Source organism: Pleurodeles waltl, chromosome 2_1 (genome assembly GCF_031143425.1).
Source record: "Pleurodeles waltl isolate 20211129_DDA chromosome 2_1, aPleWal1.hap1.20221129, whole genome shotgun sequence".
In the NCBI taxonomy this organism is placed as follows: Eukaryota; Metazoa; Chordata; class Amphibia; order Caudata; family Salamandridae; genus Pleurodeles; species Pleurodeles waltl.
In genome coordinates this window covers 40,441,456-40,467,598 of record NC_090438.1, presented here as the reverse complement: position 1 = coordinate 40,467,598, position 26,143 = coordinate 40,441,456, and the positions used below count along the sequence as shown (strand labels likewise).

Sequence of the window (26,143 nt, the reverse complement as noted above, 5' to 3'; positions counted from 1 at the left end):
ATCATTCATCCTTTTCATTAGTAAGGTTATGCAAATGTGCAAAACAACCTCAAAGGTCTGCCTGTTTGGCCCCGCCCCGTGTATGTTAGTGGTATGTAATGGTCTTCCCGCCTTTTCCAGCTTGTTGGCTAACTTACCAAAAGGCCCAAGAGTTCGGAATACAGAGAAATATGAGCCAGGGGTGTGGAATTTATTAAAATATCTACATGTCCATGGGACAGGTTGCTTCTTAAATCTACTTGTCCCTTTGGGGCCATGTAGTGCTGCGATATTATAGCAGCAATCTCATTATGTTAGAGCTCTGATAAAAGCCTGTCTGATTATGCTAGGGCTAATACTATTGTAGACCTTGAATACTAGCAATTTCAAGCCTTACTATAGTAATTTCTTTATTTTGCCACCTTTCTGCAGAGCTACATACTGGTGCTGGAGGAAGCATTAAGCAATAGTTCCAGGAGTGCAATGCCTTTAAGTCTGTGCGAACCTACCTTTAAGAATTCGCCCCTCATTAGGTCTAGTGTTAACCAAGGCATTTTGTTTTTATTAAAATTCTATTTCTCTCCATCCATCTATTGGCTGGCTTTACTGTTAGTGATAGCATTCTGCTCTTCCACAAGGAGCATATTGGCACACACAGTTCAGTGCCAATAACAACTGTGGCAATGTGAGCTTTTTGAGACCAAAAACATTTTTTGCTTTTTGCCAATGTTTGTTATAGATAGTGAGGGCCTGCCAGCTCCCACAACAGTCCAGTGTTACAAAAGCCATGTTAAAAGAAGACACACATTGACAAAACCAAAAGCCTGACAAACAGTGTTGAATCGGTTGGCTTTGCGAGTGCTTGTTTATTTTCATGTTTCCCATAATCTTGATGAAAATGGTTAGTGATTTTCGATTATTGAAATTTTTGTAAATAAACACATTTTACTAAGTGGTGCTTCAAAGAAATAGTACATAAAATGCCACAGTAATTTAGCAAAACGTTTTTTTTCCTACTTGGATTTTATTTCTGAACATTTTATTTTGAAACAAAGAATCCCCAATCTTGCTTACAAGTTTCTGCAAACATTTGCATCCAATCGGATAGCATTCTGGGAGCATTATACTTGGCTACATATTGTTAAACTTTTCCAACGTCTCTACAGGTTTTTTTTTTTTTTTTTTTTAACCGGGGCCACTGTCAGTAGTGCAGTGTGATCTTACAATGTTTATTTCGTGCCCTCAACCAAACAATAAAGGCTTTAATGAACCATAAATACAAGTTCGAACAGCATTAACATATGGTCCCAAATATTACCTCAACTGCAGACAGTTCCCTTGCCTGTAAACTGGCAGCCAAAATGCTTTTGGTTCAGGGGGTTGGGCCTACTTGTCCCAAGGACAAAATAAACATGAAAACCTGTTGTCCTTTACCCAAACAGTATGTCAAAGCGTCAGGCTATAGGAATTCCCCGCCCCTGATGAGCACATCTCCACCAAAAAAAAGCACTTCATATAATTAAGAGGAAGCACCCTTGTTTGATGGAGATTCAACTTTTTGTAGTCTTTCTGTCTTACGTATACAAGGCTTCATGTTGTCGCAGATTTAAATTTTAAGACTCTCAAGGCACAGTCACATTGCCAAAATTATAAACACAAAATTTGAAACGCACAAGGTCACTGGAGACATTACCTTGGGGTAATTAACACAGCTGTAGTGTGGAATATGCACTATACATTTACCAACTGAGTTAGAGCTTACAAATTAGCAAGTAGAAAGTACCTGTTTGGTAGAGATTTTGTGCAAAATTGTGGCCTCTTCTTGGATAAATAAGCAGGTAAGGGTGCATTCTGGCACCAGTGTTCATTTCACAGAAATTATACCTCAAACCCACTCCCCACCCGCTTCCCCCTCAATGCCTAGGAGGGGTTGCCCGCAGTCCCGGCCCTGTGACCATCCCCTGTTGTGCATGGCTAAAGGCCATGCATGGGGCAGAGTTAGATGCATGGTGGGGGGGGGTTGGCTGCAGGCCATGCATGGTGCATAGTTGGATGTCTATGGATGCCTACGGGGGTGTTGGGTGCAGGGCGCCTGTCTCCTAATTATGATTTCTGATCATGACAAGAATGATGTGTGGCACTCGGAATGAGTTTTAACATGTAATAATGTTTTATGGCCTTGTCATCTTGATTTATGACTGACCACTGTGATGTAACGTAAGCGTTCATGCATGTAGTAAAACTGTGGCCAAGTATTCCCACAGCAAAATGCAAACACATGGCTGCTGTAAGTTTATTCATAAATGTATGTGTGTAATTGCATGAATTGGAGTGGGCCAAGTGTTGGAGTTATGTGTTGGTAGACACCCTGTCTTAAATTCCTCATTTACTGGTCTCTTTGGTGCTGGCAGACCCCTGCTTTTGTCTCGCCTGCGACAGCTCATGCATTACATACGCTCGAACTTGCAACAGCTGTTGTATACAGCAATGGGCTTGCAGCCTGCTCATTGCTTAACATTTTTAGACTTCATTGTCACTCTTACTTGCTGCTTTGTAATTGGCAGGCGTTTGCTGGCTTCACATCCTCTTCTTTTGGCTGGAGCATCGACCGAGTACTGATTACTTCTTCTTAATTGCTATGCTTCCTCTTATTGTGTGTGTTTGAACCACTACTTTTATTTTTCTTTCATCCTTGTCATTCTTTTTAACTTCTTGCCATTTGTAGCTATGTTTTACTATGCCACATGCACTTCAAAGATGCCATTTTCTTTTTTTAAATGGATGTTTATTGTCACAACAGATCTTAGCTGTTTCCAAATGTATTCTCACTAAGACATGACATTGGTGCAGTTTCTCTTTTTATATAATGTAACTTCTTGCCAAATTACTTTTTTTTTCCGCACATGGGGAGGTTAATGGTTTTGCTCAAAATCACAGGGGTGTTGTGCCGAGACCTAACCAGCACTGGCAAAGCTAGTCTGTCTCACCTTTCAGACTATTGACTCTGCCATTGCCTTTTGTTCCTGCTGTACAGCATAGGCATTGCTGACTTTGGCAATGATTTTAGCCATGCGATATGGCAGTGTGGCTGCTGTGTAGCTTAGCTAAAGATAATAATTTAAAAAGGTCTAAGATTCATCCACCTCTAATGCACTTTATAAAAATGCATTAGCCCTTATTGCAACTTAAAATGAGTTTTAGCCATACTACCAAACATCAGCTCAGCTATACAGCATGGTTCCAAAACATTGCAAAGGCCAATAGCGCCTATAGGCAAGACCTGTTGGCTTTGCTACAGCTCGTTTTAAATTTTCTGCTCATCTAGTGTGTTTAGTGTTTGCAGACCCACATCTTAAATTTGCAGTTTAACTCTCACTGCAGCTGTGGCAGACAGTGTAGACCCTCCTCCCCCCCCCACACACACACACATTTTTGCTGCCCTCTATCTTTGTTAGGACAAATCTTCAATAGAAATGACACTACTGTGTTTGCAGTATATAAGGTATACATTGGCGATTTGTGAGGTGCAGGTCATTGCCTGCTCGTTGTGCTGTGTAGTTCTGTTTTACTTTAAGTTCGTTTTCTGTTGATTTGTGTTTTGTAAATGTCACTGCACAGCCACTTAAGAGCGCTACCCCACCAGATAGGTACTGAATAGATCTGAAACTGGCTTGGAAGGCGGAGTGTTTTCTCACTGGTGGGCGGTAGGAATGCTTCACGACCGGAGTCTAATTTTGAGTTCTGTTTACTCCATTCTCCTGGCTATAAAAGCTTACACACAAGTTTGACCTATTAGTATTCACCCCTGCAAGAAAATATAACCTCCCCAACTCTCATAGCCGGTGCAAGCAGTGTCCTGTCTTCAAGATTTGCATCATGCCGCCTCTTGTGCTTTTTCTGTACAGGGTTGCTGGACTTCACCAGTTACACTTCTAAATTAGGGCAGACTCCTTGTGGGAGCCCTTCCACAGAAGACTAGCACATAGCTTTGTGATCCTGCTGGAGACATCACCGAGCTAGCTGCAACCCGGTGGAAGTCCAGGACCTGAAGTTGCTCTCTTAGACATTAATTCAGTCACTCAACCACATCCATTCTCCCCCCGCCACCCTCCCCCCCACCCCCCTTTTATTTTTCTGCAGCTGCTCCGTTGCACTAGAGCAGCGGTGTGAACCGAAGTGGCATCATTCTCCTTGTTTGGATCTTTTATTTTTGCTGCACATCTATGGTTATGTGATACTTGAAGTGAGTCAGGAGCAGGTGATGACCAGTGGGGAAGGAGGGTGTTGGGTAGCTAAAAGCTGTAAATGTGATGGCAGCGTATATGATCAAGAGTGGTTGAGTGAGTCAGTGCCTACTGGGGGACATTTAGGAGGTGGCGTAAAGGATTTTTCAACCCCTCTGGGTTCTGTGGAGGCTGATATTTCCGACCTTGAATGGAAAGTGGATATGGGAAGAGTGAGAAGGCGTCCTTTACCTCACCCGAGGTTGGATGATTTTCTGGGTTGTCTCCACTGGTTCTGGCCCATGGGTTGTCTTGTTTGGTCAGTGTCTGCTATGTTAGTGGGAGCCCATGCAAACCTCAGTCCAATGGATATGATCATTACCCAAACCCCTAGTGATTTCTTTATCATTTGGTTTTGCACTGACTGCGTCTGCTTCACGTACCCCATGAATATACTAATGTATTATATTCTTAGTAATACTTAATTTACCCCAATCCAGTTGGTTTACCTGGTGTTTTTTTGGGGGTTTTTTCCCCCCCACTTTTTCAGTCGGCAGGACTAAATATGCTAAATATTTTCCAATTTCAGTGCTGACCTTGGTATCCAGGTCTGGCTGTAGTCTCCTAGACATGGCAGATGCACTTTAACCAGGTACGGTACAGGTGTTAAGCCGGGGGAGGTAAGCGTTCTCTTGCGCACAACTCCATTGGATGGTTTAGCACGAGGAGACTCTGCCTCCGTAATGCTCCGAAATTGAGTACTACTTGGACCTCTTGCCCTCCTACTAGTGTCCTTATTAAGACTTGTGACTGTAATTTGTATAGCACTTCTTAACCTGGAAGGCCTCACGGGGCTGGTTGTCCTGTGACCCAGAAGCTGTGTTCAAGAGAAAAGCTGAATATTTCTTGAAGTCTGCTGAGTGGATGGTGTTGAAGAGCACCCGAGGTAAGGAATTCCATGTGGCTCCACCTTCTGTGCTGATGTCCTTTCTCTTCTGAAAGTACATGCTGCTTTTTAAGGCTTGCCTACCAAACCTGAGCATTGCAGCACATGCTATTTTATCTAGGAAAGCACTTGACTGAAAAAAAAATAGAAAAAGACGTTGAACCGATTTCTGCTTCTGTTTGTCTTTGGTTGGGTGAGACGAATGTAACTTAGAGAAAAAGCTGAGAGCTGTTACACCACGATTTCCCTGAGAAATCAGAATGTCATGTACATGATTGCCACAAATCACCCCGTTTCTAGGTGTTGGTGAGGTACTGCTAGCTGGCCGGAAGGGTTAGACTCACAGTTGCCACACAATGTGGAGTTGGACTTAGTTCCCCACAACTTGGTGGTGCTGCTGCCCCAATACAGCCGTCTCATTAGTATGATAGCCAACATGACAGGCGTAATGTACGTACTAGTAGTGTACCTGGCCTGTCTGCTTCGGCATGTACTTTCTAGATGTATTGGCTATAATTTACAACCCTAAGGCGTTCCAGGAGTTCTGCATATTTTACTCTGGCTTCTTGTAATTGCAGTCTACTATCAGGGTTGTGAGATGCAGCTTGTTCTTTGGGGCCCAGGGAGTCCTCTACCTCCTTCAATTCCTGTTATATCACTCTGGTAGCCCCCACTGTTGTGCTAACAACTGTGCCCCGCACCACTAGTTTAAAGGCCTCCCTTTCAATAGTTAGTGGAGACAGTGTCTGTATTTTCAGCGAAGTATGTGTCTATAGTAGTCGCTAGCTTATCTCGTAGTACTTGATCTTCCAGTAGCGAGAGTCAGAGTCTCCAAGTGGGGATTGGGGCAGAAACCTGGCCCCATTGTAATGATATTTTTAAAGGGTTATGGTCGAAGATTGTTTTGCCTAAATAGGTGGTAATAGTAATCTGTGGCTGCATTTGTCTGTGGCATAAGAATCTATCCAGTCTTGAGTGCAGTGTGTGTGGGTACGAATAAAATGAGTACTCCCTTAGTCCCTTGCTGCAGCCATGGCAGGTGTCACATGGATTCTACCCTTCTAGCCATTGTTTTAAAATATGGGGCTGGCATATTGGTGTCGTTCCCGGGACGGGGGGCTGGGATCTGTCTAGGGTGACATCAAGGACTGCATTGAGACCCCGCCCCCAGAATCCATGTGTATTGGGCGCAGTCTGATAATGGATAAGTGGGAATTAAAGGCGTCTTGGTCTCTATTAAGTGTGTAAATGCTCCCTAGGATGACTGTCGCTCCATCAAGGGATCCCAGTACTACGACATACCGCCCTTGTGTATCTATTCTTGATTCTAGTACTCTGAAGGGAATCCCTGCCTGAATCCATATTGCTGTCCCTCTTACGTATGCTGAATATGAATTGTTTATTAGTTGACCGCGCTATCTGTTACGGACTTTACTGGACTCTCTTATAACCAGGTTTGTTTCCTGTAAAAAGGCAATGTGTGTCTGCCGTCTTTGGAGTTGTGTGAGGATCCTTTGGTGTTTTTGGACAGTCCCCATACCCTGTATGCCCCAGATTATAAAATCATAATGTTTTAATTTTGGTGGCATATTCTGGGAGTACCTATTTGAACTCTCCTTCCCTATCCTGTTCCCTATGACACAGCCATATAAACTAAAATATTCCCCAAATATGTGGTCCAGCGAGTTAACATTGCTTGACCAAACTTTTAATCATAATTGTAACTTTACAAACATCACAAAAAAACATTGGCAGTTGCAATGGGGTCGTTGGTGGCCTGTTAAGCAAGTTGCTCCTGCGGTGATGGGCAAGCGCCTGTCGATCAATAGAACCTGGGCCCTGGCCAGTTTCGCCTTGCCCTGACAAATGTTCTATAGGAGTATTATGAGAACTCAAGTAATTGCTCTAGTATTAATAAGCCTGTACAGTAAGATGGGGGAAGGGGTCTATAATCTTCTTCCTCCCCTGAGTATCTGCTGCGCCAGACCGTTTGTCTGTTTCTCAGCTACATCCAAGTCTATGGCCTGTACTCCATGCTTGCTGTGTTCTTACCTCCGATGTTCAGATTGCATATGGACCCTCATTAGAGATTGTCTGCTGTTTGTGGTGTTGCCATGGGGAACAGCTCCACACTGCCATTTGTTTCTGAGTCTGAGGTGCTGTCTTGTGAGGTGCTGGTACTAATGAGCAGGCGTGGTAATGTGTTAGTAGTTGCCGATCCCAGTGCTCCCTGTCTGCCTTCCAGGACCTGTGGTGGAGCCGGATCCCTCTAATCCGCGACATTCGCATTTGGGGGCCTGTTTTATTGTAGCAGGGAGGCCTTTGCTGTTCTTCTGCAAGAGCATCTGGATAATGCTGTTCTAACCTCTGTAGTGCTTCCTCAGGGGTATCAAAAAGATGACTTGCTGCTTATGTTAAATTTTCAATTTCCCTGGGAACAGAAGAGCATTTGTAAGGTTTGCCCATTGGAGCAATCATTTAACGTTCTGGTAGGATGCCCTTTTTGCATTGAACAGCAATCATGAAATCCGGAAAAAGCAAGACCCTCATTCTCCACCATTATGGGCGCTCGCTCTCTGACTGCTTCTACAAGTATGTCCCGATCTCTATAATTTAGGATCCTGGCTACTGTCAGATGAGGGAGCGTTCCTGGAATCTGTTTTCCTTGTTGGTACTCTGTGGGCCCGTTCCACCATAAATTGAGCTGAAAGACCAGTGGGAGCCACCATCGTTCAGAGCCAGCCTTCTATAAAATGTGTGGCTTTCATGCCCTCGACCCCTTCGGAAAATGCAACAATTTGTAAATTGTTGCCGTGGGCTGCTTCTTCGGTGTGGTCTTGCAATTGGTCTACTCGTTGTTGCAGCTGTGCTACCTTCGCCGTTAATTCTTCGTGTCCGGGTGCAAGTGTAGAGATGTATGTTTCTGTAGTCTTAACTCACTGAGCTAATTCACGGTGGTCATCTTTGAGAAGGTTTACTTCGGTTGTGATCGCCCTTTTTTTCTGTTCCGTAACTGTTTGTTTTGTGAGCCTCTTATTTCTTGTGATATTAAATTGAGCTTATCCATTTGTGGGGGCTCCACCACGGTGGGCGTTGTGAGAGTTGGCGTTCCCGCTGCAGAACTGTCTGATTGGGGAGCTAACTCCTGGGGTAGTTTCTCTTGTCTGATCTTTGTGCACCCCATATCTATTGCAGAAAGCCACAGCAAGTTGTAGGATTAAGGGTAATTTAGCATCCAATCACTACAATTGTATGTCTTTCTGGTCCATAGAAGCTCAATGGGTAACTATTTTCGTCTTTGTTAGTTCCAGTGGTGCTGTCTATTCCTCAGGAATAGTCCTCTGTAGGATAAGCCCACTGGGGCCCGTATAGGTGGGGCGCTCTCAATTAAGTTATAGCGTTGTTGGTATCATTTGAATATTTGGTGGGAGTAGACTGTCAACTTGAGGGGGTGAGTGATCACTATGAGAGAGCCGACCTGCTGAGTGCCCAATACAGCGTTCCTGGAGGTTATTGTTTCACGACTGTTTCCATTATGTTAGTTAGACTCAGATTTCATGGAGTGGGGGACTCCTCAGATTGTGCTTAGATTGTTTCTGAAGTTCTGGCTTGTTATTTCACTTCCATGAGAGTCAATACAGTACTCTAGTCTTCTGTCCCACTTGAATTACGGTGCAGTGTCTCCTCCCTCGCTGTTCATTGGCTGTGGGCGGCCCAGGAGGCTTACACAATCCAGTAGGGAACTAGGGAGTCGTGGGGCCTAGCCCTCTGTTCAGTGCCATGTGCACGGCTGCCCTGGGGCTGCTTGCCTACGTGCAGGCCGGCGGGGTGGTGAGTCCACTCACCTCCCGCTCCAGTGTGGTGCACCGACTGCTATTGCGCTTTGATGCCAAGTAGGCTAATTAACCTGTATCCAGGCGGTGTGGTTCTCAGCGACATTCATTGGTCGCCCTGGCGTTGTATTCCTGAAGTCAGCCTGCTAGTTCCTGTCAGCTCCTCCTCAGTGCAGAGTGCCCAGTGTCCCTAGAAGGCGCTTGGAGGTTTACACAGCCCTGCGAGAAATCAGCAGGTCTCTAGCCCGGTACTCGACTATGTTGGGAAGGCGGAGTAGCACTATTGCTATCTCTAGTGCTCGACAGGAGGGTGAGCCGCGGTAGTGGGTGCTACCCATTAATTTGCAGTCCCTGTTGCTGGGTGCCCTGCCTCTTATGTGGCACTTAGCTCTCCATCCGCCAGGCACCACATTTCTCCGGCTGAACGTTGGCTCTGTGCCGTTCGCATCGCTACCTCGGGGTTGTGTTCGTGTTAACGGGTCGGGTAGGGAGCTCTCCCAGCACTGGCTCACTCACCTACCATTCCAATGTTTGGTGCCCTTTGCCGCTCAGCCCCGGTGTCTGGCAGGCCCCCCCATCCACGCTTGGACGGCCAGTTGTTCAGTCCCCGCTGGCTGCTGTTTTTCTGCTTCTCCGAGGCTGGCCAGTTGGCTCAGGTCTGTGCCTCTTCAGCACAATGCTGCTCCTGGATGAGCTGTCAGTATGCCGCCCGGTGCAGACGACAGAGGTCGCTATCTGTGTCCTCAAATTGTCAGATTAAGCATGTTATCGCCTATTCTGGGGCCCGGGCCATGGAGCTCTGCCCTCATGTGTTTGCCGTTGTCAGCTGCTGGCCACACCCACCCACCCACGCCAGTCTGATGGTTGTTTAATTACCTGGAGTTCTATTCCGAAATGGGTTGCTCCTGCAACACTCCTTTCAGAAGGGAGTTGACCTAGAACACTTGAGTGAGGAAGTTGTTAGGCCACTCATCAATCAGGTTTCTCCATGGCATACTATTCAGGAAATGTACGGTCTCTCTGGAGATTCTTAGACCTCAAATCAGGAAGTTGGTGACTCACAGCTAAGTCAGATAAGCTAAGACCATCACCCGTAACTATAAGGCTGGGGGATTCCTTGCATTGAGACATAGAATGTACTGTGCTGACCTACATGCAAAGGTGTGGAACTTTATAAAATCCAAGAGACGGGTATTTCAAAAACATAATTGTCCTATTTAAAAAAAAAAAAAAAAACACTTGTCATTTTTGATGACCTACAGTAAGGTGACAAATTATCACCGTCTTTCCTATAGGAGCTTTGGCAGTTGCATGTGATAGTGTTTGGGCAAGTTTGGATTCTAGCAGGGCTCTGATTTTCCCATCTTTCCACAACTCTGCCCACAGGGCCTGGAAGTAGGTGGGAAGCAGTAGTTGGAATGCTGTTTGAATCTATGCACAGCTACAAGAATATTCACCAACTCCTTCCAGTTGCTTCACACACTGGGAAAACTTTGAAATTTATTTCAGACAAAAGCAGGAGTGAAACAGGGGGAAATGGTTTTTAGGTGAATTTGCAATTTCTCAATAGAAAAGAGAATAAATGTGTATATTTGCTCATGCAAAAATGGAATTCACAAACGTTTGCTAGGAATATGCTGGAACGACTGCCAGTAATGTAAGCTGAGGTTGCTGCATTTCTTAGCGCACCCACACTAATAGTGAAGGGCTTGCATTCATGAATCTTATGTAAGAGTTTGGACAGGCATGTCACTGGGTTGGGCACACCGCTGTATGCTTTCTGGGGGATGTTTGAATGTGATGTTTATTCGACATTGGATTAGTTCTGTACCCCTACTCCGAGTTGTTGATAAACGATGGGTCCTTAATGGTCGTATGATGCATGATGCAATGGCTGTTTTGTGGTTCAATAAAAAGATTTTTTTTTTTTTTTAAAGAAATTCCTGCTGTGGTGTTGGAAAATGGGCTTTTTGTTGCTGTCGTTGACTAGTCCAATAGATAAATGGTGTGGTCCTTGTTACGGATCAGTATGTCCTGGACATGGGGGGATAGTGAGCTGGAGGCCCTAGCGTCATTAGTCTGAGCTCTTCCTCCGTGTTTATGCCCTCATCAGATGTTGGTGCAGGTGGACCGCTCGGTTGAAAGGTTGTGTTCGACCACTGAGTCTTGTTCCCTTGCTCAGTACAAACATGTGACATTCTGTCCAACATGACACGGAATAGGGAGTTTGGGCCCTGACTTCAAATGAATGTTGGGGTCCCCACCTCCCCTAAATCAGAATCACGAATAAGCTTGACATAGTGCTTAATTTAAAATGGTTTCTTGTAGCGCCTTGTTGCAGGACGCGTTCTGAGTGTCCTCCTGCCTTACCAAAGTTCACCCATGGGTTGTGTGAAGGCACGCTCACAAGACCTGCCTTGCCTGCAAAACCATACTTTTTAAATGTACCCCCTACCTGCTGAGTTCATCATCATCTCATGTGGCCCAAGACCCCTCAGCAGCAAATGTGTTTGGAAACCACTCAGATGTAAGACTTCACGAGCGTTGGCCCAGACTTTCTCTTGAACCGCCATTTCCTCCTTGAGCTCCTTCCCAACAGACTTCAAACCCAACCTTCATTTCCATTTACCTGAAAGACTTCAAGCCTGGATTCCAATCCCTGGTTACTGTTCCGAGATGATTGCTCGTTATCCCTAGTCTCACTACAACCTTCTACTGTCCTAATTTTTGTTGTGTGTGCTGCTCCCCTCTCTATTCTGTGAAGGGCACTGATGCCTTATCTTGAAGGAGCACTATATAAGACCACAAAATAAATATATAAAGCCAGCTATTCTATTCCTATAAAATGTGTGACCTCGTCCACTGCATGCTTCTAAGCACTTCAGAGGCCATGTCCCTGAACACTGCAGACCTGCCCTAAACACTGCTTGAAACACCTTCCATTCTGTGGCACAAACTCTGGGCCCCTCCTAGAAGCCATATCTCACAGCAGCATGCTTCCCTGGGGCCTCCTTAGCACCCCTTATCTCCTTTAGTCAAACATTGGCTGGATAAGGGAGAGTGCTGAAGGCCTTCGGGGTGTAATAGGTTACAGATTGATCAGCTGTAACGGAGCACTCCTGGCAGGCGAGTTATACTGCCCCCAGCTCCTCTTGCTGGTACCCACAATCATCATTCATTACCCAAGTATTACAGCTCTGGTTACGTGTCGCCCGTGTAGCCTAATCTCTTTCTTCATCGTGGAAATTACAATCAGTCTTTACTATTTCTGTTCACATTTCTTTTATTAACACGATTTAAATGGCAGAGTGCGAAATCCTCGCCATTAGTTCACCCTGAAGTGCCTTGCTTTTAATTTGATCTCTGGAAACTCTCTGATCTTCTGGTTGACATTTGAGGGAGCTGCTCTGTTCACTTCCTGCATCTCTTCTGTGCGCTCGGCACCCTCTGTAGAGACTTTTCAAACATCTCTGCACATTGAGGTCGGCCTCTGCACACTTTTCCACACGCACCTAGTATGCCTGTGCATTGCTGTTGCATTCACTCTTAATCACATACTTGTGTACCCTCGTGGCTACATCCAGGCTCCCCTGGCGTTAGCTGCTCACATCTGAAGCTGAATCCATACTCCTAACTGTGCCCATGACCTTTGAGCTGCGGTGCCGTACAGTTGCCAGCAAATGTTTGTTTGTGCACTTTTGCTAGTTTTGCACACGCTTGAAAGTGCTTGCATCATTCTAGTATCATGAGCCGTGTAATGGCTGTTGTTCGCACACAAAGTGGCCTGAGATGTTTGTGTCTTCTCTGCAATCAGCAGGTTATCCCGGCCCACAGTTGGAACTTTGTGAATCTTAACGGCCTGGTCTGAGCATGGCTTATATACCATGAACACCACTGCATCAAAGCATTAATGGTGATGTTTACCTGTTCCTGGCTGCATCCCCTTACGTCTGGTACTGTCCACACACTTCATTTTGTGACTGCATGATGATGGTGTGTTCCTTACCACCTTTAGGGTATCTGCATATTCTTGGCTGTGTCTTTGTCACCCTGGCGGTGCCTGTGCATTCTTTACACTGTATACACAGTAGTTATGTTATGTGTTCACTCTTGGTGCTGTCAGCAGAGGCCCAAGTGCCCATCTTTAGCAGCCTCGCACTCTTGACAGGGTTGTGGAATTTAATAAAATATTTACTTCCTAAATCTACTTGTCCTGTTAAAAAAAAAAAAAAAAAATCTACTTGTCCCTCTGGTGTCATATAGTGATACTATTGCCATAATTTGACACCACACTACATAAGAGCTCTGATAATAGCCTCTGATTATTCCAGGGCTAATACTATAGTAAGGCTTGAATACTAGCAGTTTTCTTTATTTTGTCACTTTTCCCCAGAGCTATATACTGGGGCTAAACGAAGCAGTAAGCAATAGTCCCAGGTTTTAAACACAAACCTAATAACTTGCATGTTTTAAACACAAACCTAATAACTTGCATGTTTTAAGGATTTCCACCAGCTTTTCTCTAATCTTTCCCATACTGAGAGAGGCTGGAAATTTACTTCTGATAAGAGCAGAAGTAGAAGTTCTTCCAGGGCTGGGGAAAAAAGGTGGTTGGAGGGAAAATGAACTTGTAAATAATCAATAGATTTTTGCATGAGCAACTTTACATGTGCTCATGCTAAAAACAGTTCACAAACATTTTCTAGGAGTATGATTTCCTGATCTTCTGTAAATACGTTTGAATTCATGAAAGCCATAATTCTGCACTAATGCAGACACATACCATGGGTGCACTTTTGTGACATTATTTAAGAATTGAGCTCCTAATTCGATCTGCCGTTAACCAAGAACGTTTTGTTTTTATTAAAATTCTATTTCTCTATCCATATTTAATGTGAATGACGGATAATATTCTGCTCTTTCACAAAGACTGTATTGGCACACAAAGTAGTTTTGTTCAGTGCCAGGAACTAATGTGGCAATGTGCGTTTTCTGGGAAGAAGCAACTTAGTTTTATAGAACCCATGCCAAAGCAAGACGCACATTGACGAAACCAAAAGACTGAACACCAGTGTCAGATCGGTTGGCTTTGCCAATGCTTGTTTATTTTCATGTTTCCCATAATCTTGTTGAAACTGGTTACGCTAGTTTTCCATTGAGAATATTTTTTGGAAATACTAGCATGATTCAACACATTTCACTGAATGATGATTCAAAAAATTGGTACCTAAAATTTCTCAGTAATACAGCAAAACATTTATTTTTCCTAGTTGCATTCTTTTTCTGAAGATTTTATTTTTTAAAAAAAAATAATCATCAATCCTGATTACAAGTTTCTGCAAACATTTGCATCTAATCTGAGAGCATGCTGGGAGCATTATACTCATCCTCATAGTGTTACACTTTTCAAAGGTGTGTACTTTTTTTTTATTTCTTATTTTTAATTTAACTGAAACCACTGTCAGTTGTTAAGTCCGAGGTTACCTCATTTTTTTTTTTAAAGCACTCACCCTAGTAATAAAGGCTTTACATTTATAATCCATAAATACAAGTTCAAACAGCATTAGCGCATGGACATGTATATTACCTCAACTGCAGACAGCTACCTTCCTTTAAAACTGGCAGCCAAAGAGTTTGTGCTGCAGAGTTAGGCCTAGTTGTCCCAAGGACAAAATAAACATGAAAACTTTTTGCTCTTGACTTTAAACAATATGTCTTGGGTGTCGGGCTATAGGAACTCCACACCCCTGGTCAATACTGCGCTCCTACCAGACCCATGTGTGAGCAACTACATTAAGGCATCACTCCTTGATGTCATTGATGGCCCATCAACACCCAAACCCCAGAGGGTTTGCACTGTATTCACAAGAGCCCCAAATGCAAGAAATTGGACAGCACCCAAGTCAAACTCCTTCCGTATTAATTCAGAGGAGCAGAGTATCCCATCCCTCTACAAGTTCTCCCACCTTCTCGATCACCACATCTGACTATGCTGCCTCATTACTGGTGCCAGCTCCACCTCTCCGCCTTCTAAGGATCCATAAGAGTATCCCAGGGGAGTACGCTATTTGTATGCTGATCTGCATCAAGTATCTTATCCAGTACCATTGCGCCGTATGCAAGACCCCTAGGGTTTGCATGTGTTAGTTGCACACTACCCAACAGCACTTCAAACATTGTCAGACCCCTCAGGGATTTTCTCACCTCCGCACCCTCCACATCCATGGCTTCCTCTGTCCATCGCACAGGCTGTTATAAGTGCACCAAGAGATAATAACCTTCATAATTAGAAGCACTCATACCACCCTCATTGTATGGCCGAATAGCCTTCCCCAGCGCCATCCTAAGCCTATCTCAGCTCTATATCACAGCACCAAGAAGTGAATTTAGTGCTCTGAAAGGGAGAACCTAAAGTGCTAAAACAAGATACAGATTGTCTCACCACCATCAAGGACTTACCCAGATTCCCTGCAAATGGCCTCTCATTAGCGTGTACATTTGGACACCTAAAAATTACATTGAATCTGGTTCCCTCTGAAATGCATTGCCCACTTGGGCCCAGCCATCCGGAGCAAAACTCTCCAGTGGCTGTATCCTCCTATTCTGAACATATAACAATATAGAAACTCAACATCCAATCAACAAATCCAAGAATCCTATTAAGAGCATATTGTTCCAGTGATCACAGAAGCATAAATCAATCTTGATTTCAATTATAGGAATTCGTTGTTAACCTCACAGTTGCATAGTTAAATCCAAATAGTCATCATCAGTTAACCTAGGAAAAAGATAGCTCCAATGTTTGCCAGTTCACCAAGAAAAAAAATCTCAGAATGATCAAGTCAACTTCAAAATTAAACTTTGTGGAACAGCGATGACTTGTGCTTCAAACTTTCAGCGGTGCCGAACAACGCTCAAACTGCTACAGCTGCAGTGTTGACTCTGCCAAAGTAACGGCATTGAGAAGAACGGCTATGACTGTTCTTCTTGTGTCCCTCTTTGGTGGCATATTCCAGGTCTACAGCCACTACCAGTAATTAAACATTTTTAGAAGATTGATATACTGTCTGGCCATGTATCTTCTATAGACGCCCTCACCTTCCGGCTCTCGACCTGACAATTCCTCCCTTGTAATGTGCAGTCTAGTATGTGCAACATGCCACTCTGCATCTGGAGACGTAGTCCTGTATTTTTTTGTCTCTGACACTGCATGAGTAGTGGGTTCAGTGGTAGTGATATGACAGGATTTGAGGGGTGGAGTGGGGGTTGTTTCTTCCAAAATAATTTGGTAAAGGATGGGTTAACCTGCAAAGCTCTCTACAGACATGTTATGTCCTGCCACCAATGTCACCCTTGCTGTAATAAGAGTACTGCTCCCTTTCTTCAGCTTTTTGTCAAGCAACAGTGATAGTCTGGTGGTAAGATCTTAAAATTGCAGTCTCTTTTTCCTTACAAGTGGAAGCTTTTAATTGAGGCCGTCGAGGAATCGCCTCAAGCTCTTAGGTTCTCACAGAATATATTTCCATTTCACAATAGACAGCACTTGTGAGTCATTGACAACAGAAACATGTTGAAACCTGTAGCACTGGGAAGGAAAGGCTGCCACAGAGCATGTAACTGATTGGGCACAGTTTACATGGTAATCTTTGGGTCAGGAGTTGCTGATGATGAGGTGGCGCTAATTGTGGTTTACTTCAGCTGACCGCAAGTCTGCGTACTCCTATTCCCCAACTATGTTAGTAGTCCCACACAGGCTGATGCAAAGGAGCAGCCATCTCTAAAAACAGGGTGGGGAATGATCTGTTGAAGGCCAGAATTCCTAGTTCACTTTGTGGGTGTCAGCCCTTGGCAGTGGTGAACTTATTTTCCACTTCCACCTTGCTCCTTGAATTGTGCTTTCTGCCTTTCCGCTGGCACTGTTCTGGCCTCCCTACTCAAAATCCTGGACAACTTCTTTCCCCGGTCCTTGGTATGGTCCTAATTTGACTCTTGATGACCACGCAGTAGCCTCCACTTATTGGTTGACTTTCTTTTGCTAGTGTCCTACTTCATATCTTCTTCATGACCTTAAGGAAGACGATAGAGCTGTATCTAAACTCCTTGGTAAGACCACCTCTTTGAATGTCTCACCAGTTCATGCTGCGAGTCAGGCAGTAAAGGACCTTAATCTTCTGCTGCAGTTTTATCTATGACCCCAGGGAAGGGAGCTACCACTGAAGCTGTGGGAGGTTACGATTACTCTGCTCCCCGTACTGTACAACACTTCCCTCCCGCTTCTCGTGTTTTATACACTCTTCTTTTAGGGACTAGCAGCGCGGGGAGTAGATCTGTGCCCCACCCAGCTGTTTGCTGCTCTTCAAGTCACTCCACCTTGAAGAGATTATGCATAGCCATGTTGACATACAGTGTACACATTCATGGAGATTGATGATTTCGGATCTCTTGTAATGCAATTGTTTTACTCTCTGTTTTAAATCCAATTTATTGAGAGACAAGCATTCATTTTATGTCTCTCCTACATAGTATTTTAACTGCCAGTTACTAAAAGACCTAATGCCAGGGCCGCTGTAGCGATGCAACAGGGTTGACTAAATTATGTGCAACAAAAGAAAAATAATGCGTCATAATGCAGCACTTGACTTTTTTTTAAGCGTTCATTATTTTCTCAATTTTAGACATGGTAATATAGTCTGGGCGAAGGTTTCACCTCATTAGTGCCACTTCAACAACTGATTATAGAAATAAGCAAACAAAAGGTGACCAGTTAATATTTGCGGACATGTCACTGCAATTTTAGTCATTTTTAATCCATTTGAGCTAGAAACATTTTTTATTACTAAAAACTGCAGATTCTGTGGCGGATGATGGATTATGCAGCAAATGTATAATTCTGCGAAAAGGTTGCACAATTGTATAATTCTAGTGGCCCTGTCTATTGTGTACATCACCAGTATTCGCTTTGGGTCAGCCCATTCCCCACCTTTGTCTGGCTTACTTCTCATTCAGTGGCTTTCCTTCCTCTTCTTGCATTAGTCTGTCTCCTGCGGGATAGTTTTTTGCCATCCTAGTGATTGGATGGCTTGTACCCTTCCACTGCTTACAGCCGTAGAACTACTTATTAGGTCTGGCATTTGGATATTATTAAAGTTATATGAGTAATATATGTATTGATTGGGGCTTTCACTCATTTCTCTTTATACATTGGTCTGTTATTGTCCTTCACGGTTTTATTTTGCCCACACAGCATACATAATGGGGCAGTAGGTCATCCACTTTAGCCACTGGCTAACTTCACTGTGAGCGACGGCATTCTGCCTTTTCACAAGAAGCACATCCACAGTCAAAGTAATTCCCTTAAGTGCCACCAGCTACTAGGCGACTAGGATATATTTGGAGACTAAGATATATTTTTTGATTTTAGCCAACTTTTCCCCCCACTTTTAAAAATAAAAAAATTATTTTATTGAGGCCCCCGCATCATCCCTAGCAATAACCATGACAAAACAAGCATTAACCAAGCCAAAGAGAGGCTGACCTGTTGTCTTTGGCAGCACTGGCTTCTGTTTTCACCAGTGCATAGGAGTGCTTGTGCTTTCTTGATCTCTCTCCTTCTTCCCTATGGTGCTTTCTCATTCACATCCCCGCTCCTGCGCTCTCCATGTTACTCTACCACCCACTAGCGCATTCGCTGTCTCTCTCCACCACTGTCTTATTGCCCCGCTCTGTACTCCTCACCCCTTTTGGCAGCGCTGACTGCCCTTTCCCCTCCTTGCTTTGCTCCCCATCCCTCTGTATCCTATGTTTCTTAAACACTTCTAATAAAACTTTTGTAGTACCCGGCAGCTGCGGTTTGCCACAGCTGCTCCTCTGTAGATGCGCTGTAGTGCAGCTTTTATTTATTTTTATTTACTGCTCCCAGATGGAACTTCTTGGAAAAGTTAATTAATTAAAAACCATGAGGTATGCGCATACATGCCTCATCATGATGGGGCCAAGATGGCCATGGGGTAATGTCCTCCTTTGACACCATGTTTGGTAATTAACATCACCAGTCCCTGTTCCATCATAATTGTTGACTCTTTAGTATAAACCTGGTTTGTCTCGTCTCCGTCCATTGCGTATTGTTAAGCTTTCTATATTGGTCCCTGAACATTACTCTATTGCCTATCTTTGAAGTGCCAAAAACAAAGTATATTTATGCAGGGTATAAATTCTTGACAGATTTTAAAAAATGCACTTGTTGTACTATTTCCCTAGGTCTTATTTTGTTTTTCGTTTTCTGCAGAACTCCATCCGACATAACCTGTCTCTTCATAGCAAGTTCATTAAAGTCCACAACGAGGCCACTGGGAAGAGTTCATGGTGGATGCTAAACCCAGATGGTGGCAAAAGTGGAAAGGCCCCCCGGAGACGGGCTGCTTCTATGGACAACAATAGCAAGTTGCAAAAGGCAAGGAGCAAGGTGTCACGGAAGAAGGCCACCATGCCAGCTTCTCCTGATGGTACGGCTGACAGCCCAGGCTCTCAATTCCCGAAGTGGCCCGGCAGCCCTTCCTCTAGGAGTAACGATGACTCTGATGTGTGGACAAGCTTCCGGCCCCGGACCAGCTCTAATGCAAGCACCATCAGCTCCAGACTGTCTCCCATCATGAATGATCAGGATGACCTGGGCGATGAGCACCTTCATCAGTCTCTGGTCTTCTCAAGCACCTCTACCAATGTCCCTCCGACAGTAACTGAAGAGCTGGAGCTCATTGATGGTTTAAATCTCATGTCACCCAGTTCCTCAATTCTTCCAACCCAGCAATCCCTGAACAGCAATCTCATGCCAAGGAGCGCTAGCTTCTCTTTGCGACAAAGTACAGCCAGCCATGCTTCATCATTTGGTAACTCTTTGTTTAACCCTGTAGATATCTCACTGCAGAGTTCTGCCAGCCACTACTCTGGCTCACAGACACTGGAAGCTCTCTTGACATCGGATTCACCCCCTCCCGGTGATGTAATGATGACCCAAGTAGATCCCCTTTTGACAGGGAACCGACTCAGCAGCCAAAACCTCATTTTATTAAGTGGATTTGCCCCTGAAAGCAAACAGAGCCACTTGGGTAGTATGCAAGGGCAACAGCAGACCTCCTTGGGTGTTCTTTCTCTGCCAACCACCCTTACGCTGTTGGTGTCACCTCAGAACACAGCAAGCTTGTCTGTTTCAAAGGGTTCTCCCAGTCCAGCAGGTACCTTGGGTGCCTTGCCCCCTGTGTCGTCTGCCGGTGTGATGTCCTTTAGCAATGCGAGAGAAGACAAGCTGCCCACAGACCTGGATTTTGATATGTTCCTAGAGAATTTGGAGTGCGACGTCGAGGACATCATCAATAGTGACCTCATGGACGGAGATGGAATTGAGGGGCTAGACTTTGAGCCCACGCTGCACAACATGAACTATCCCAGCACTTCACAAGCCTCCACTCACAGCTGGGTCCCCAGCTAAGGCTTGGGTGAACGTGAAAGGTAGGAGTCAGATATTTGATCTTGTGTTAGGAGTGTGGAATCGATGGTGATTTAATGGAGTCCTGGGTTTGCTTTTGCTACAGCTGTTGAAACCTGCAGCCACGTAGCAGGGCCTTTTTTATGTGGAAACCACAAGATGCTCCTTTGAGTAGAATTGTGGAGGCAGATCATAGACCAAGCAGGGGATGCTGTGAATATCTAACCTAGACTCGTAGGATTTGGACAGCAGTGCTCTCCTCATTGTTCGAGTTCTCTTCATCTTCATTTGATTTTATTTTTAGTGGAAGATGGGAACATGCAATGCTAAGTTGTTTTATCCCTTTTAATTATTTGCACATTGGGACTGTGCACATACAAGTGAACCTTCCTATTCCCTGACGCATCGGAGTGAATTAACTCTCAACCTGAGAAACTACAGAAGTAGGCCTAACTCACTAACTTCACCCATGAGACGGTCAGTAAATATGGGGCTGGCTAGCTCATCACAGGAACTGCTCCAGGGATAGTGCCTGCAAGTTGTTGCTGACCTGTGCCACTTTGAATATGCTTTGAAGCAGTGGTTCCCAACCTGTGGTCCAGGGACCCCTGGGGGTCTGCGAATCCTCCTTGGGGGGTGGGGGGACAAAATATTGGGACCAAAAAAAAGCATGCTTTTCAAAACTACCCTTTTTAGGAGTTTACCTTTTGATTGCTAAAATAATTTACTGTTTATTAAAAATGTGTGTTGAGTTATACTTTTGCTGTGTCACAACAGCCTGTGACTTCTAGGTAGTTTGGAAAAGATAAGTTGTTGCTCTGGCTGTAAGACCACTCAGATCTTCAGAGGAGTAGGGAATATAACTCGGGCGTCATAGGACTGATGATTTTTTTATTTATTCTTTTTTTTTTTTTTTAAAGTATGACCACGATAATTTTTTTTAAACAGTGCTTCACACTGGTAATTTGCCTTCTTCCAAGCACGTCTAGTGTGAGTAGATAAGGTGGTAGATATCCTGCCCCCACTAATCAACTGCAGCGTGGTTCTTCGGACACTTCCTGTACCTTCTGGTTATATGCAACCAAGGGCTAAATGGTTGAAGCCATTTTTTGTAGTCGCAAAGGGTGCAGATTACAGAATCAGACAATTTGCAACCACAAAAAGGCTTAGTTTCAAAATGAAACTGACACTTTTGATTTGTTTCTTTTTTGTTTCAAACTCATCCCGTTTTCCTTCATCAAAAACGTGTTCCATCAAAAAAAATATATATAGAAAGCAATCACGGACATGGTCGTCTGCTGACCTCAGCAAGCCACCGCTGTTCGTAGTGGGTCTCAGTTTGCAGCCTGCCTCATTGATATTCATGAAGTAGGTCCAGTTGGGAGCCACTAGGATCGGCAGTTTGTGAACTGACCTATTAGCACATAGGTTGGTCCTCGAATTACTACACTGGTCTTAAAAGTACTGGTTGACTAATTTTTGAAACCCATTGTTACTCATCTGGACCCAGCTCCAAAATTGGAGCGCAATCTTCCTTGTGAGCAGAACTCGTACCTGAGCATTGTCCCCTTCTTCCTCTCAAGTTACTAGAGAAGGACATCGTAGAGCTTCTCAAAACACTAGAAAACTACATGAAGTTTGTTTTGGATGGTTCTAGTTTCTTGTTAAATGTGACGCTATTAAGAAGTTTTAAAATGCACCAGAATGTGCACTGCTTCAGCATAGGAAGCATTACGCAGTGTAGATGTTTGTAGCGCTCAGAAGTGCTGCCCTCAGAGGCTGAAGTGCTTCAGAGCCTGTATTTCACATGTATGGTCCTCTGTCTCCAGTCTATTAAATCCACTCTTGCTTGGTGGGAATGTTTTGTGCCTTTCAAAGTCCTAGAACATTAGAGGAGCCTCGGACCGGCAGATTCATGCCCTTTCCTGCAGAACAAAGGCAGATCTTCTGGCCTTCCAAAGCTATGTAGGCCACGCCACATGCGTTTGGATTGATCTTATTTTCATGAAGCCTTGGCCGGCAGCGCTATGTACCCCTCGCAGCATTAGCCATAGCGGCCCATACGATTTGGACATAAAGTATTCAGCAGGGAGTGGGAAATGTATCTAGAAGGAGATTTCCCAACAGCCGCCCTTTTATTTAGCATGTGCTGTGCTGTGCTGGAATATTGTGTCCAAAACGCATGTAAATTGGTCGCGCATAGCTTTGGGATGAGGCTCACGTGAACAAAGGCTCAAAATGTTAAGCTATGTCATCCTTTTTAGAGATGTTTAAAAAAAAAAAAAAAAAAAGGCGACCATCTTAGACTGTGCTACATACTCGCTGCCTGCCTCATTCCCACTTACTGGTCAGTGTCCACATTGTGGCTAGTAGGTCTTTCTTCTAAGTTACTGGTGTTGGTTAATAGTCACTTCTTGCTGCCTCTGTTTTTAATGCTGTCCTTAAATGAACAGAAAGTTCCACTCATCAGGAAAATGTACATTTGGCTTTGCTAACTGAATTAGTTTTAGTTCGGTGACCTCTCACCCTATTACCAAGAGGTAGAAAGGACTAGAGATGTTTAACAATTGATACTTTATGTTAATGCTCTTGTTTTTGTTTTGTTTTGTTTTTTTCTTCTGAAGATTTCATCAGACCATCCCTGGATCAACTATTTCGTCTTCGCTTCTCAGACTCGAAGTAAAGTCCTTGGAGAACTCGACAGCATCTATGGCAGTGACATGGCAAGTGTTGCTGCCGTCTAGCGGCTTTAACCCAGTTGGCAGGTCCTGCAGCCTAGCGTCCGTGAGATTTGCTCCAGATATTGTGTGGGTCTTCCTGTAGCCACCTAAGAGATGAGATGAAAGCTTGGGTGGCTCTCAGAACGCACCTTGGTTTATAAACAGCTCACCATTGCGGTGTATGGGTGGCTGCTGACCCAGGCCCTCCTGCTCAGCGGTTCCTGACTTTCTTCTGCACAAAACAGCACCTGCCATCGTCTTTGCCTAATGCACTTAGGTGGCGACCGGGCACCACCATAAACCAGCCCTTGTCCTCTGAGCGCTCCCCTCGTGATCCATGTCCTAGAGGAAGAGTGGCAGTTGGGGATGTGTCAACAGGAGCTGACCTGAACGATGAGTCTGTAAGGTGCACAGATATATGCGACAGTGTCTGGTGAATCTGCAGATGAGTGGGCTCATGTGTTCGGTGTTACAAGCAGACACTGGGCAGACGGCATTACTTGCTCAAATCATCCTCTTACAGGAGATGATGGGAAGACATGCTCGCGTGGCACCACTTGCCTTCGCCTTCTGAACCGCCTCCTGCTGTCCGATTGCCATGGACTGGTACTTCCTTGCAGGCTCAGAGCCACACCTACAGTACATTTCACTTGTTCGCAGGACACCAGGCGCTTTTCACTGGGTCACATTTTGGTTGTGGCTGAGGCATCCAAGACTAATGATGGGAAATGCAGAGGTGCATCCTCCGAGGCACACGTGGCTACCCCATGGGCAGCCAGTTCTGATCCAGGATTGGTGATTTCGGCTGCTTTCAGAAGTCCTTCCCCCCCCACTCTTGTGTGGAATTGGAGACCTTTTTTATTTTGTTTATTTTTTTTAGAATCTCCCTTGTTAATCGAAGGTACTGAGGGCAGGCCTGCCTGCCACAGCTGCCTCTTGTCGGTGCGGTGTTTGTAACTAACTATAGCACCAGGTTTAGAAAATGTGGTGGGCGTGGGTGCAAATCTGCAAGTGTGGCTTTCGCCCCTCCCTCCCGCGTAACCTGTTGATTTGTATTTTTTTAAAGATCTAGTTTGAACATTACCATGTAATCTAACAGTAAAAGTAGCTGCAAATAACCAGAAAGCTTTTTTATAAACTTTTAAAGCTATAGAACACCTATTTTAATTATGAGCATTATTAGGCAGAAATTTAAGAGAATGAAAACAATTTTCTACTAGAATTTTGTAATTTTTGTGTAGAATACCTTTTTTAACTTTGATAATGAGGTGAACACTACAGAGAAGCTTGTCAGACATAACCGAGGGGTACAGACAGTAGGGGGTCTCGGAAAATAAGCTACGGATAGATGCAATGAAGTTCCTAGTCGGGCAGTAGGAATGCTTGCTGGCTAGTGCTTTTGTAGGGTCGTCAAAACCTGTATCTGGCTTCTTTCTATGTTTCGTTTTTACTTGAACCCTTGTACATTAGTGCCTGTATTTCCTAATGGCTGCTGTGACATGTTCCTTCCTTAGAAATCTTGGAAAATAACTGTGTTGCCTCCCCTCTTGCTTCCCTTGTCTCTGATCTTTTGTACATCAAGGGCCCCCGTGTCGGCGGGTTTGCTGGAGGTGCTTTTAGGGTCTCACCCGTAGCGTCACAAAGAACCTGAAAGTGTGGCCGACTCTAGGTCATTCCGAAAGCCCCATCATCACATTTAAAATGACTGGTCAGAGATCAGGCTTAAGAATGTCACTCCAGATGGAGTTTATAATTCATGTGCACAAAACAGTAGGTTACCAAATCCAGGATGGATGAGTCGGTGAGTAGGAAGCAAGGCAGAAGGTGGTTACTTCCCACTAGGCATACCCCACTCTTAAGCCCTTCAGCTATTTCCCCTGACACAGTATGATAACTGACAAACACCTGAGCCTCTCTAGCCCTTGAGGAGCTGTGCCTTAGCTTAACTCCTCTTTTCACGGTTTCTTCAGGATACCCATCGCCCTGTGGCTAAACCTTTCTGCTGGCCTGAAAATCACTGCACCTTTCCTAGAGTACGAACCATCCACCTCCACTCATTATTGGACCACAGGCTATTTCAAGTCACAATCCCAACCTTGTAAGACCTTTAGGATTTATTGTACAGTGCACATGAAATATCCGTTTTAATTTTGTTCATCCAGGGGATTATAGCACTTCAAAAAACAATATGTCACAGCAAATAAATCGCTAGTATTAAACCATTCTCCATGTTCATTCTCAATACAGAACCTTTCTAAGCTTGTCCAGAAGACTCGCACTTCAGCAAATGGATTTTTCAAGTTGGCACAAGCTCCAGCCTACAGATCTGTGAATTTAAACGTGTTATTACTTAGCTTTCCTCGATGCTGTGTGGGAGCCTACACTGTGGCTATTAAAGTCCACTTTCATTCCATGGTGACCTCGACTCCTGCTGTAGTTTCCCATGTCGAGCATCACAACTTGGTAGGCAGATTAGTTTCTGGTTTCAGCAATCGTCTTTTTATATAGGTTCCTCTGCTGCAAGAGAAAAAATGTGTTAAGGTTTTTAAGCTTCTACCTATAATAGATTCACAGGCTGTGCATCATCCCACCAATTAGTTAATGAGCTCGGAAAAGCTTATATGAATAAAATCTTGTTCGTATCATGCATGGTTGTTAATATGGATGCTCTGCATACTGCTACTAACAAGTGTTGGGCATGAACGTTTGCAGCTTGTTTTTTTTTGTCAGAGTTTTTTTGGTCACGAGGTGTCATAGCTCCTCCTTCAGACCACAATTCACCAGGACATAGACTCCACCTCAGATTGTTTTTTTTATTTTTTTTTCCCCTGCCATCAGTTTTGGATGCTCAAGTGCTAGTCCCAGGACAAACTGCAAAGTTTCTCTGGTCTGACCAGCATCATATGTGCAACCTTTTTCTCTCTAACTGGAGGAGTTCATATGCTCAGTGTAGGCAAGGC

At 44.4% G+C, this 26,143-nt stretch overlaps 1 protein-coding gene across 1 annotated transcript in view; it reads left to right on the top strand.

Moving 5' to 3' along the window:
* Window positions 1-25,830, top strand: part of FOXO4 (forkhead box O4) — a 60,485-nt gene extending 34,655 nt beyond the window's left edge. The window contains exons 2-3 of the mRNA XM_069209433.1: window positions 19,267-20,486; window positions 23,088-25,830. Of these exons, the coding sequence (XP_069065534.1) occupies window positions 19,267-20,466 (1,200 nt within the window). The 3' untranslated portion in view covers window positions 20,467-20,486; window positions 23,088-25,830. The remainder of the gene's footprint in view (window positions 1-19,266; window positions 20,487-23,087) is intronic.
* Window positions 25,831-26,143: the final 313 nt, after the last annotated feature.